Genomic DNA, 13497 nt, shown 5'->3' on the forward strand with positions numbered 1-13497 from the left:
ATTTGTGGGTTCCACATCCAAGGACTGAAATTATTCAACCACAGACTGAAATTATTTGGGGGAAAAATAATACAAATAAATACAGTATAACAAATGTTTGCATAGCATTTGCACTGTATTAGGTATTATAAGAACCCTAGAGGTGAACTAAAGTGTATGGGAGGATGTATGTAGGTTATGTGCAAATACTGTGTCACTTTATATACAGGACTTGAGCATTGAGGATTTTAGCGTCCTCAGGGGATCCTGGAACTGATCTGCCGTGGATACCGAGGCATGATTATTTGTATTCTGAGGCCAACTAGTTAGAGCATTGGTATAGAATTTTTCCATAGTGATCAGAACAGTTATCTTGGGGAATGGGTGTAGAGAGTGGAGCCTAGAACTGATTACTAATTTTCGAAATTTGCTTTAAAAACAAAGGCAGTGGGAGAGAGGAGACAGAGTCACAGATTTACCTTGAGATCTAAATAAATAAACTTTAATTCCTAAATTTATTGATGTTTCATTTGTTTGGCATTTCTTTTCTCTACCATGATTTAAAAATGGAATTGTTTCGTTTAAAATGATAGGTATGTTTTTTGTAGCTTATCCCTGTCTTTGGCTCATTTCAGAAAATTGTGAAAGTTCAGATTCGAGAAGATTTAACTCAGGTGGAACTTTTAACTCGTTTGACCTCCAAACCATTTGGAATTCTTTCCCCAATATCTGAGCCTGCAGTCAGTCATTTGGTGAAACCAATGACAAAACCGCCTTCCACAAAAGTTGAAATAAGAAAGAAGAGTATTACTTTTTCTACAACAGAACCTGGTGAAACTTCAGGTATTGTATCACAAAATTATGTAATTCAAATGTCTGCTGATATATTGAGTCTATGCTTAATTCTTAGCCATAATAAGTTGGTGATAAATACAGATTTCCTCCTCCTTCAGGGGGAAAGTGGTCACTAGCAATCATTTCCATGATGGGCTGGATTTGGGATCTAAACAATCTTGATATGTGAAATCTTGGCATTTACTAACTGTGTGTATTCCAGGAATCCTAGCTTTTATTTGATGGTCAGAATCTTTCCTGTGCAACTCTCACAAGATCCTTGACCACAGTTGTTAATAAGTTAGCAGATGAAGAAGGCAGGCCGGTGGTGGAGCCCGGCTTCATCACTGACTCACGTGACCTTGAGGCTCCAGACAGGTCCAGTAGACTTGCTCAGTTTCCCCGTTTGTAAAATGGCCTTTGGAATTAACTCCTTCCAGAGAAGGCTTCGAGGATAAATTCAGTAATTCCTGTATGGGCAGACCCTGACTTACGGTGGCTCGATTTACCATTTTTTGACCTAGTGGTGGTGTGAAAGCCATGTGCATTCAATGAAAATCGCACTTTGATTTTTGACCTTGCCCTGGGTAGCGACACATGCTGCTGCACCCTCTTGTGATTCTGAGCGGCGGTAACCCTGAGCCACAGCTTCTAGTCAGCCGCGATCACAAGGGTGAACAGCGGATACTGTATTCTGCAGTGCACTGTCTTCAGTAAATGACATGAGATATTCCACCCCGTGTTATAAAATGAACTTTGTGTTAGAGGATTTGCCCATCTGTGGGCTCAGGTAAGTGTTCTCAGCACGTTTCAGGCAGGCTCGGCTAAGCTATGATGTTGCGTAGGTTAGGGGGATTAAATGCATTTTCCACTTAGGTTCATTGCAACTTAGGATGGGTTTATTGGGACATGAGGAGCATTCGTGTTCAGTGGTAATGATACATGTACAGCAGTTAGCATGCTGTTTGTTGTCCGTTAGGCACTCTGTATTGCTGACATTCCTCCAGAGTCCTGAGATCATTTCTTTTTGTCCCTGTCTGTCTCTCTCACTGCTGGCTCAGGCTAAATGAGCAGTGTTGTCAGGGGACCTGTTAGAAATGATATGGGCGCATCTCTTGCCTGGCCCTCTAACTCCTTGCCTCTCCATTGATGTTGTCTACCCCCAGCCTCAGCCTCCTGCTTCCATGGTCTTCCTCCCAGACCTTGTTGTTCAGCTCTGGAGCTCCCCACTCTGAGCCTGGCACTTGCTGACTGTCGCCCATCTCTTCAGCTCACTCACCCAGGGCTCACAGCAGTTTTCTGTCCTCCCTGAGAGCCCCCCTGCCTAAGGGCCCTGCCTGTTTTGTGCTCTCTCCCAGCCTGCCCATGCCCCTCTCCTCTTGTCACTCCTTGGACTCCTGAGTCTGTCCTTGTTGCTGTTTCCCAGGCTTCCGTGACTGTGGGGTGCTCCTCTCCCTCTCTGTTCCTGCCTGGCAAGATCCCAACCCTGGCTTGTCCCAGGAGCCTGGCTCCTCCTGCCTCCACCCTTGCAGTGAAACCATGCTGGAGGGAGCTGCTCCGCCTTGCTGGGGGTTCCTGGTGCCCCTCCACCTGAGGCTTTGCTGCCTCTGCTCCTCTGTGTGTCCTGCAGCTCCCGCCACCCCCGCAACTGGGGGCCCTTCTCTCCTCTGGGAGCTTCTGCCCGCTCCCCTGCTCCTGCTGTCACTCTTCCTAACCCTTGACTTTGCCTCACGCGTGAAAAACAGAGAGGCCCTGAGACTCAGTGAACGGCTTCTGTTTCCATCACAGATGAGCCCTCTGCCTGGAACCGGGCCTGTCCCTTCTCACCTTTCGGGGGCTTCCTGTGGTCCCCTCTCTCTCCAGAGCCATCAGCTTCTCCCTCCTTGTTGATGCGTCTCCACCAGCACCCAGTATACTCCACCATTACCGGGTTAAGAAGCATCTTCCTTGGCCCCCACACCCTTTCCTTGTGGCTTCCCCCGTCTCAGCAGCCCCCTGCCCTCACTTCCTTAGGCTTTGGCTGCCGTCACCTCATGCCCGGAACCCCATCCTGTGGAGGTCACTTAAGAGCTCCATGTGCCAAATCCAGGGTCTGTTTTGTGTCTTGGTTGACTTGACCTCCCAGCACTGTCGACTGCTCCTCCACGTTGGAGGCTCCTCCGTGCAGCTGCTGTGCCCTGGGGCTCAGGTTTTCCTGCCTCACCTGCTCCTGCTCTGATCCCTTGTTGACTCCTCTCCCCGATTTCTGAAGACTGGCAGGGTCCCGGCCCGGCCTCCCTGTGCGCTTCTTTCTCTGTGTTCCCCTGTGTGATGGTGGCCTGTGGCCTGTGGCCTGTGGCTCTCATGACTTCCCATGTGCTGGGGCCCAGGCACCACACCCCGGCGCCTGCTTGGCTCCCACATGTGGGCGTCTCACGGGCACATCAGGTGTGGTATGCCCAAGAGAAGCCCTACACCTCCTCCAGGCTCAACCATGGCAGTAGATGGCACCACTGTCTGTTCATCGGTTGTTATTTCTGAGTTCTCTTCTTCCTCCCTCTTCCCACTCAGTCCATCAGCAAGTCCTGTGAAGCCTGTCTTCCAAGTAGAGGCCACACATGCCCACGTCTGTTTCTCCCCTTTGCCACTGTCCAAGCTGGAGGCAGTCACCCTGTGCGTCATCTCACAGCCAAACTGCTGCAGCCATGACTTACCTGGGCTTCCTCGTCCACTTCAATGCCTTGCAGTATCTTTTCTACAGAGCAGTCTGTAACGCTTTAAAAATGTACATCATCTTATTGCTCCTCTGCATAAGCCCCTTGGTATCTTTGCATTATACTTGTAATAAAACCTAAAACAGAATATCTGACATACCTGGTTTTTTAAGAAAATACTGTGGTTCTTGTTGAACTCCTTTAGGGATCTAGTGATTGGGTTCTTTTAACCCCAGTATGAGGTAGTAAGGCCTGTCACAGTCATCTGCCTGTTCTCCAGTCTCTGGGTTTGGGTTATGATATATGTGTTCCTTTTAGAGAGCTGTCTGGAACTCGAGAATCACGGCACCACAGACGTGAAATGGCATCTGTCATCTTTAGCTCCACCTTATGTCAAGGTCAGTCATGACTGCCTCAGATATAATCGTTTTAACGTTTAAACTTTTTCCAGGACGTTCTAAAAACTGACTAGGAGCATAGGTTGATATTGTTGGTTATTTGCTTGTTTGTTTTCTGAGACAGAAGTCTTGCTCTGTCGCCCAGGCTGGAGTGCAGTGGTGTGAACACTGCTCACTGTAGCCTCAACCTCCCAGGCTCAAGTGATCCTCCAGCCTCAGCTTCCCATGTGGCTGGGACCACAGGTGTGTACCACCACGTCCAGCAAACTTTTTGTTTTTTTGTAGAGATGGAGCCTCACTTCACTGCCCAGTCTGGTCTCGAACTCCTGACCTCAAGCGATCTTCCCACCTCAGCCTCCCAAAGTGTTGGGATTACAGGTGTGAGCTGCTGCACCTGGCCTTGCTGGTTATTTGTTCCACCAATTCATTTAGTTGGTTTTCTCTTTAGATGAGAATGATATATGCCCAGTCTTTTTCACAAGATGGTTTTGAGAGTCAAATTAGAGAATATGTGTGGAAATACATGTTTGCTCCATTTAATGCTGTCTCCTAGCCCTAATTTTGTCTGAAATAACTGTATTTTGAGAAATACGTAAAAACCGTATTTCTGAGCATTGTATGTACACATGCATGGCTTTCCCCTCATGTTCTGAGTGCTGTCGTATGTTCCCAGCCAGCGGTGCAGGAAAGGGAGCTGAGCACTCTTTGCCAGTGAGTGGCAGCCTACTGTCTGTGGCAGTAGTCTCCACCAGGGCACCGCCTGAATTCAGTGGGTTTGTCATTGGTGGTGTTTAGAACAGGGCTGTGGTCTCTGCCATATATTTTGTGTGATAATAACAGTTTTGAGCCATAATACTAACCAAATGTGTACAAAAAACAGTTTCTGGACCTACTGTGAAAAAATTAAAAACTACTTGGGAGGCTGAGGTGGGAGGATCGCTTGAGTCCAGGCTGTCGAGGCTGCAGTGAGCCATGATTGCGCCACTGCACGCCAGCCTAGGCAGCAGAGCAGGTATTACCCTGTCTTAAAAAAATAAGTAAATACAAATTAAAAACTGGTATTGCATAAGTTATTAAAATGCACTTTCAACAGGGTCTTCAGAGTCTTTGAGCAAAAGATAGTTGTTTGACATTGTGAGCCTCACCATAAAGATCACTATAGCCAGGGAACTGATAAAAGTCACCTTGTGTGACCTCTCCTTTGGTGATGTGAGTCAGCATGATGGCCTTCTGCAGAGCTTAGTCAGGTAGCACTCCCATTTTGGGAATACCTTGCGTTCTCCTTTTCCACTGCTAAGTGTGGTGGTGTGTTCTCAGCAGCCATAGAGGTAATAGTGTCTCTGTGGGATTGATCCGTTGGCTTTATGGTTTTTAATTTGTTTAAATGATTGCTTTGCAGGGAGTTGATGAAAGTGGAGACGTTTTTAGAGCCACCTATGCAGCATTCAGATGTTCTCCTATTTCTGGTCTACTGGAAAGCCATGGGATCCAAAAAGTAGGTTTCGATATTTTTTTCCATAGGCAGTTAGTAAGAACATCATGTAAATTGTCCAGGAGTGCCTCATTTGATTCCACCCATTTAGCTTGTTTCACCCAGAGCAGTGCTACTCACAGAGCCAGTGTGCACCCAAGAGAAGAGCCTGCCTCACTCACAATGTGCTGTAGCAGGCAGTCTTAGTGTGAAGAGCAGTCCGCTAAACAACGTGGCGCACTTAGCAGTAAAGACCACAGACTGCCAGTGCTTACAGTCGTACTACACTGATGGAGATGAGAGTTTTGTCTATCAGCCGTAGCCAGAAAAACCTGCCATTACCCAAAAACAGTTCAGTGTTTGTGGCATAGTCAGCAGTGTATCTTCATGGGTGACAGATCCCTCCAGCTACTATGACCCTCTTAAATGTTAATTCATTTCTATACCTGACATATTCCCTTCAAATGTCTCCTAATAACACTAATCCCCCACCTGGCCTGAGCAATATACTTTTTCATTCTAATTGCTGAAGCTCACTGGCTCATTTATTAGACATTCAGACTGAAAGTAAGTTATAGAATGTAGCTGTGAACTCAGAAATGACCGTAAAAGAATCTTGAAGCAGCTGTAGCAGTTGTTGCAAACTACACACTTTACTGGGTCTGTATAACAGCCTTTCAGAGGATTTCTCACTTTTTTTGGAAAGACACACAGTTCTACACGTGTAGTTTAGTTCGTTTCCCAAACCACAACAGAAGCAAAGCAGAACGGGATAAACACACTGCTCGAATAGAGTTCAGCGTATGAGGCAGGATAAACACACCGCTCGCGTACAAGGCAGGATAAACACACCGCTCAAATAGAGTTCAGCGTACGAGGCGGGATAAACACACCGCTGGAATAGAGTTCAGCGTACGAGGCGGGATAAACACACCGCTCGAATAGAGTTCAGCGTACGAGGCGGGATAAACACACCGCTCGAATAGAGTTCAGCGTACGAGGCGGGATAAACACACCGCTCGAATAGAGTTCAGCGTACGAGGCGGGATAAACACACCGCTCGAATAGAGTTCAGCGTACGAGGCGGGATAAACACACCGCTCGAATAGAGTTCAGCGTACGAGGCGGGATAAACACACCGCTCGAATAGAGTTCAGCGTACGAGGCGGGATAAACACACCGCTCGAATAGAGTTCAGCGTACGAGGCGGGATAAACACACCGCTCGAATAGAGTTCAGCGTACGAGGCGGGATAAACACACCGCTCGAATAGAGTTCAGCGTACGAGGCGGGATAAACACACTGCTCGAATAGAGTTCAGCATATGAGGAGGTATCGCAAAAAGAAACCCAACAAGAAAGACATCCCGTGTCAGTCGATCAGAAGACTTAACCTTGTTAAGGCAGCAGCACTCCCTAAATTGGTCTACATGTTCAACACAGTCCCAGTCAAAACCCAAGCTGGGCCCAAAGCAGTCCACAGTTAATGCTGTTCCTATCAAACTACCAACGTCATTTTTCACAAAACTGGAAACAACTATGCTAAAATTCATGCAAAGCCAAAAAAACAACCTGAATAACAAAAGCAGTCCTAAGCAAGAAGAACAAATCTGGAGGCATCATGCTACCTGACTTAAAACTATACTATAAGGCTACAGTAACCGTAACAGCATGGTAGCAAAACAAAAACAGACATACAAAACAGTGGAACACAGTAGAGAACCCAGAAATAAAGCCACATACCTACAACCATCTGATCTTCAACAACTCAGCAAAAATAAGCAGTGGGGAAAGGACTCCCTAGGCAATAAACAGTGCTGGAATAGCTGGCTCACCATATGGAGAGGAATGAAATTGGACCCCTGCCTTTCACCACATACAAAGATTAACTCAAGGTGGATTAAATATTTGAACATAAGACCTCAAACTGTAAGAATCCTAGAAGAAAACTTAGGAAACACCATTCTGGACTTTGTTCTTGGGAAAGAATTTTTGACTAAATTCTCAAAAGCAACTGTAATAAAAAAAAAATTGACAAACGGGACCTAATTAAAGAGCTTCTGCACAGCAAAAGAAACTATCAACAGAGTAAACAGACAACCTACAGAAGAGGAGAAAACATTCACAAACTGTACATCTGACAAAAGTCTAATACCCGGGATCTATAAGGAACTTAAAACAATTGAACAAGCCCAAAACAATTCACCCCATTAAAAATGAGCAGACGACATGAACAGACACTTCTCAGAAGAAGACATACAAGCTGCCAACAAACATGAAACAATGCTCCAATCACTTATCATCAAGAAATGCAAATCAAAACTACAATGAGATACCATCTCACAGCCGTCAGTATGGCCGTTATTAAAAAGTCAGCAGCCTGGGCAACATGGCGAAACTCTGTCTCTGCAAAAAATACAGAAATTAGCTGGGCATGGTGCCACGCACCTGTAGTCCTACCTGCTTGGGAGGCTGAGGTGGGAGGATTGCTTGAACCCAGGAGGCAGAGGTTGTAGTGAACCGAGATTGTACCACTGCACTCCAGCCTGTGTGACAGGGTGAGACCCTGTCTTCAAAAAAATAAAATAAAAAGTCAAAAAACAATAGATGCTAGCAAGTCTGCAGAGAAAAGGGAATGCTTATACACTTAGTGTGAATGTAAATTAGTTCAGCCACCATGGAGACCAGTTTGGAGATTTCTCAAATAACTTAGAACTGCCATTCAACCCAGCAATCCCACTACTGGATATATACCCAAAAGAAAGCAAATTGTTCTACTAAAAAGATACATGCACTTGCACATTCATCACAGCACTATTCACAGTATCAGAGGCATGGATCAATCCACTATTGATCACCCGTGGATTGGATAAAGAAATGGTGGATTGGTACATGTATATCATGGAATACTGTGCAGCCGTAGAATCAAATCACGTCCTTTGTAGCAACATGGATACAGCTGAAGGCGATTATCCTAAATGAATTAACACAGGAATAGAAAACCACATGCCACATTTTCTCACTTACAAGTTGGAGCTAAATATTGGGTACTCATAGACATAAAGATGACAGCAATAGAAACTGGGGACTACTGGAAGGGGGAAAAGGGCTGAAAAATTAACGATTGGGTACCTGGGTGATGGGATCATTCATTCCTCACACCCGAGCATCGTGCAGTATACCCAGGTAACAGACCTGCACATGTACTCCCTGAATCTAAAGTAAAAGTTGGAAAAGAAAAAAGGAACAACAATGGGCCCATAGTGGTAAAGATATAGGTGTCATGCATCTATTTTAAAAAGAAAAAAAATTGAAATTAATGAGCTAAGCAGTCAGTTGAAGAATGGTGAAAATAATAAATCCAAAGAAAGAAAAAAATGTTCTAAAGCAAAACATAGTGAAATTAAAAACAAAGAAATGAGAGAAGATTAACATCTCCAAAGCTGCTTTTTTGGAAAAAATAATAATAATAAACAAACCTTTGGCAAAATTGACCACAGCAGGAAAAAGACAATTTTACATAAAAAGCATTTGTCACACGAGAATCTAGCAGAATGAGATTAATCAAAAATTCAAAAAATTTTTTAAAGAATTAAAGGTAAATAAATGTGTTAGAAAAAGAATGACTTAAATATCAAAGATTTTTTAAATGCCTCTTTCACAAACCCCTCAAATATGTTTTCCAAAATGGTCTTTACGGGTTGTCCTGTGAATTTATACACCTTATACCATTGTATAACTTTGTCCCCTGCCCTGCAAAAAAATTGCACCACAATCTAAGCCCACTTTATTCTTTGTTCATTCTAAGATTTAATGCACAGTTGTAATTAATCTAAATTTAGTTAAATAAAACATAGAAAAACTAATTTAAAAATAAATTCATCTGACTTTTGTTTTAAAATTGAAAGACTGATTCTGAAATCTATATAGATATACAAGAGACCTAGAATAATCGGACAATCTTGAAATAGAACAAAGTTGGAGGATTTTACACTCCGTGTTTTCAAAACTTACTACAAAGCCACATTATACAAAACAGTGTGGTTTTGACGGTACCATAGAACTATGGAATAGGATTGAGAGTCCCAAAATAAACCCTAATATTTATAGTTAATTGGTTTTTTTGTTTGTTTGTTTGTTTGTTTTTAAATAAGGGCACCAAGACAGTTCAATGGGGAAAGAATATTTTTCAACAAATAGTGCCTGGGAGAACTGGATAGCCACATGCAAAAGAATTCGAGTAAATTGGCCAGGCGCGGTGGCTCATGCCTGTAATCCCTGCACTTTGGGAGGCCGAGGCGGGTGGATCACGAGGTCAGGAGATTGAGACCATCCTGGATAACCCAGTGAAACCCCGTCTCTACTAAAAATACAAATAATTAGCCAGGCGTGGTGGTGGGCACCTGTAGTCCCAGCTACTCGGGAGGCTGAGGCAGGAGAATGGAATGAACCCAGGAGGTGGAGGTTGCAGTGAGCTGAGATGGCGCCACCGCACTCCAGCCTGGGTGACAGAGCGAGACTCTGTCTCAAAAAAAAGAATTAGGGTAGACTCTTACTGTATTAGGGTTCTCCAGAGGGACAGAACTAATAGGATATATGTATATACGAAAGGGAGGTTATTGGCCGGGCGTGGTGGCTCACGCCTGTAATCCCTGCACTTTGGGAGGCCAAGGCGGGCGGATCACGAGGTCAGGAGATCGAGACCATCCTGGCTAACACGGTGAAACTCCGTCTCTACTAAAAATACAACAATTAGCCAGTTGTGGTGGCGGCACCTGTGGTCCCAGCAACTCGGGAGGCTGAGGCAGGAGAATGGCGGGAACCCGGGAGGCGGAGCTTGCAGTGAGCCGAGACCGCGCCACTCACTCCAGCCTGGACGACAGAGCTAGACTGTGTCTCAAAAAAAGAAAAAGAAAAGGAGGTTATTAGGGAGAATTGACTCACACAATCACAAGGCGAAGTCACACGATAGGCCGTCTGCAAGCTGGGGAAGAGAGAAGCCCAGTAGCAGCTCAGTCTGAGTCTAAAAGCCTCAAGAGAGGGAAGCCAACAGTGCAGCCTTCAGTCTGTGGCCAAACTGTCAGAGGGCCCCTGGCCAAACACCAAGCACAATGGCTGAAGAACTTGGAGTCTGATTTCCAAGGGCAGGAGGAACAGAAGGAAGCATCCAGCACAGGAGAAAAACGAAAGCCAGGAGACTCAGCAAGCAAGGTTATCTCACGTTCTTCCACCCGCCTCCTCCTAGCCTGCTGGCAGCTGATGTGCTCACCCACATTAGGGTGGGCGTTCCTCTCTCAGTTCGCAGATTCAAGTGTCAGTCTCCTCTGGCAGCGCCCTCACAGACACACCCAGAAACAATACTTTAGCAGCCATCTAGGCCTCCTTCAATCTAATTGAGTCGACACCTAGTATTTGTGGGGTTTTGTTGTTGTTGTTATTTTGAGTTGGAGTCTGGCTCTGTTGCCCAGGCTGGAGTGCAGTGGTTCAATCTTGGCTCAACCTCTGCCTCCCGGGTTCAAGTGATTCTCCTGCCTCAGCCTCCAAGTAGCTGGGACTACAGGCGCCCACCACCACGCTCGGCTAATTTTTTGTATTTTTAGTAGAGACGGGGTTTCACCATGTTAGCCAGGATGGTCTCGATCTCCTGACCACGTGATCCGCCTGCCTTGGCCTCCCAAAGTGCTGGGATTACAGACATGAGCCGCCGCGCCCGGCCTGAGTTGACACCTAATATTAACCATCACACTTACCTAGTACCATGTACAGAGATTCACTGAAAATCAACCATAGACCATAAACATTAGACCTAAAGCTATAAAACCTCTAAAAGACAACATAGGAATAAATCTTCATGACCTTAGGTTAAGCACTGGTTTCTTAGATTTGACACCAGTAAAGCACAAGCCACAAAAGAGAAAATAGGTGAATTATCAAAACCAAAAACATTTGTGCTTCAAACAAAACCATCAAGAGAATGAAAGACACAGAATAGGGACAAAAATTTGCAAATGATATTTTTGACAAAGGACTTGTATCCAGGATACGTGAAGAACTCTTAGCCGGGCACGGTGGCTCAAGCCTGTAATCCCAGCACTTTGGGAGGCTGAGACGGGCGGATCACAAGGTCAGGAGATCGAGACCATCCTGGCTAACATGGTGAAACCCCGTCTCTACTAAAAAATACAAAAAACTAGCCGGGCGAGGTGGCGGGCGCCTGTGGTCCCAGCTACTCGGGAGGCTGAGGCAGGAGAATGGCGTAAACCCGGGAGGCGGAGCTTGCAGTGAGCTGAGATCCGGCCACTGCACTCCAGCCTGGGCGACAGAGCCAGACTCAGTCTCAAAAAAAAAAAAAAAAAAAAAAAAGAACTCTTACAACCCAGTAAAAAGACAAATGGCCCAATTTTTTAAATGAGCAGAGGATTTGAATAGACATTTTCCCAAAGAAAACATACAAGTGATCAATAAACATGTGAGAAGATGCTTAGAATTCCTAGTCATTAGCAAAATGCAGTCAAAACAAGAAATAAAGTATCACTTAACACCTACTAAGATGGCTGTGAGTTTTAGAAAAACAGAAAATAACAAGTGTTGGTGAGGATGTGGGGAAATTGGAGCCCTCATGCATTGCTGGAGGGAATGTGAAATGGTACAGCCGCTGTGGAAAATAATTGGGCAGTTTCTCAGTAAGCCAAACGTAGAATTACTGTATGACCCAGCAGTTCCACCTCTGGATATACACTAGAAAAGTTGAAGCAGATTTTCAAACAAAAACGTGTTCACAGCAGTGTTATTCATAGTAGACAAAAAAGTGGGAACCACCCAAATGTCTGATGGATTGATAAACAAAATCTGGTATATCTGTAAAATGAAACATTATTTGGCAGTGAAAAGGAATGGAGTTACTGGTACATGCTATATCCAGATGGATGAACCTTGAAAACATTGTGCTAAGTGAGAGAAGCCAGTCACAGAAGCCTACAGATGTGTGATTCTGTTTATGTGAAATGTCTAGGATATGCACATCTACAGAGAGAAAGTGGAGTGTGCTTGCTAGGGGATTAGCTGAGATACTGAGTGTTAAGAGTTCCCAGTATGTGCCTAGGGTGTAACATGCAGTAATACTGGTTTTCCCCTCCTCTGTTCTCTTGTGTTTTTGGTATTTGAAGGGGTATAGTTAGGATTTCGTAGTCCCGTAGTGCCCAGTGGTGGTTTTTACCCTTTCCTTTGGTTTTACCCTTTCCTTCCTTCATCTTCTCAGAGTCCAAGTCCATAGTGGTGTAATTCTCTAGTCAGATGCTCTCCTCTCCCTGACCAGTCCTACTTTTGCCTCCAGGCTCTCAAAAGCCTTGAGCTCAGGCTGACTGGGTTATTACGTTTAAGGTTCTGCGTGGGCAGAAATTAGGCCACTTACGTGTTTTAATGTTTAAGTCCAGACTCAGAAATACTGATTCATTGTTAACCTGATTCATTGTTAACTGATTGATTGTTAAGTGATCAGTATTATCAACACTAAATTATTTGATAAAGCTAAGGCTCTTAATATTGGTAACTGTTATAAAATGCTGTTTTTAAACATTACAGTTGTCCCATGATTGAGCTTTTTACAGATTGTACACATGCAGGGTGTATTTATCACTGAGCTATGTGCCCAGGGTCACCGGCTGTGACTGACATTTGGAAGCTAATCATCATGCGAGCTGCCACTGTGGAGTGTCTGATGCTTGTCTTGTTCTGCCTCCTGTAGCCGCCGCCCCCCTCCCTGTTGTCCATCTTCCACAGCTCCTGGCCGCTGTGAGGCCTTTGTCCTGGTACTGCTTGGCCAGCAGAGGGTTCCATAAGCATTCGAGGAAAGACAATTGCGAGTCTGTGGTTGGACCTTCCTCGTGTAGGTGTTGTACTTGACAGCTTTAGTGCTTTCTGATAACATGTCCCCCCCACAGTAAAGCATTTATTGTACATTTTAAGGAATATGTCATATAAAGCCTTAAGCAAAAAGTGTTTTGGATCTGGTATAGTAACCTGTTAGAAATGAAATTGTCCAAATTCTTTCAATTAGTGGGAAAAGTAGCCAGTGCAAAAGCATTTGTTCGTTTAATTTTTTTCATACCAAGTCTTCGAACTGG

The 13497-nt window shown here is 44.8% G+C and overlaps 1 protein-coding gene across 22 annotated transcripts in view; it reads left to right on the top strand.

Moving 5' to 3' along the window:
• CEP192 (centrosomal protein 192) overlaps positions 1-13497 on the top strand; it is a 142937-nt gene that overhangs the window by 117242 nt on the left and 12198 nt on the right. For all 22 annotated transcript variants that reach the window (XM_077975353.1, XM_028837885.2, XM_028837887.2 and 19 more), the window contains 3 exons: positions 615-822; positions 3825-3904; positions 5304-5399. In XM_077975353.1, the coding sequence (XP_077831479.1) occupies positions 615-822; positions 3825-3904; positions 5304-5399 (384 nt within the window). The remainder of the gene's footprint in view (positions 1-614; positions 823-3824; positions 3905-5303; positions 5400-13497) is intronic.

The sequence above is a fragment of the Macaca mulatta genome, chromosome 18, assembly GCF_049350105.2.
Source record: "Macaca mulatta isolate MMU2019108-1 chromosome 18, T2T-MMU8v2.0, whole genome shotgun sequence".
Taxonomy (NCBI): domain Eukaryota; kingdom Metazoa; phylum Chordata; class Mammalia; order Primates; family Cercopithecidae; genus Macaca; species Macaca mulatta.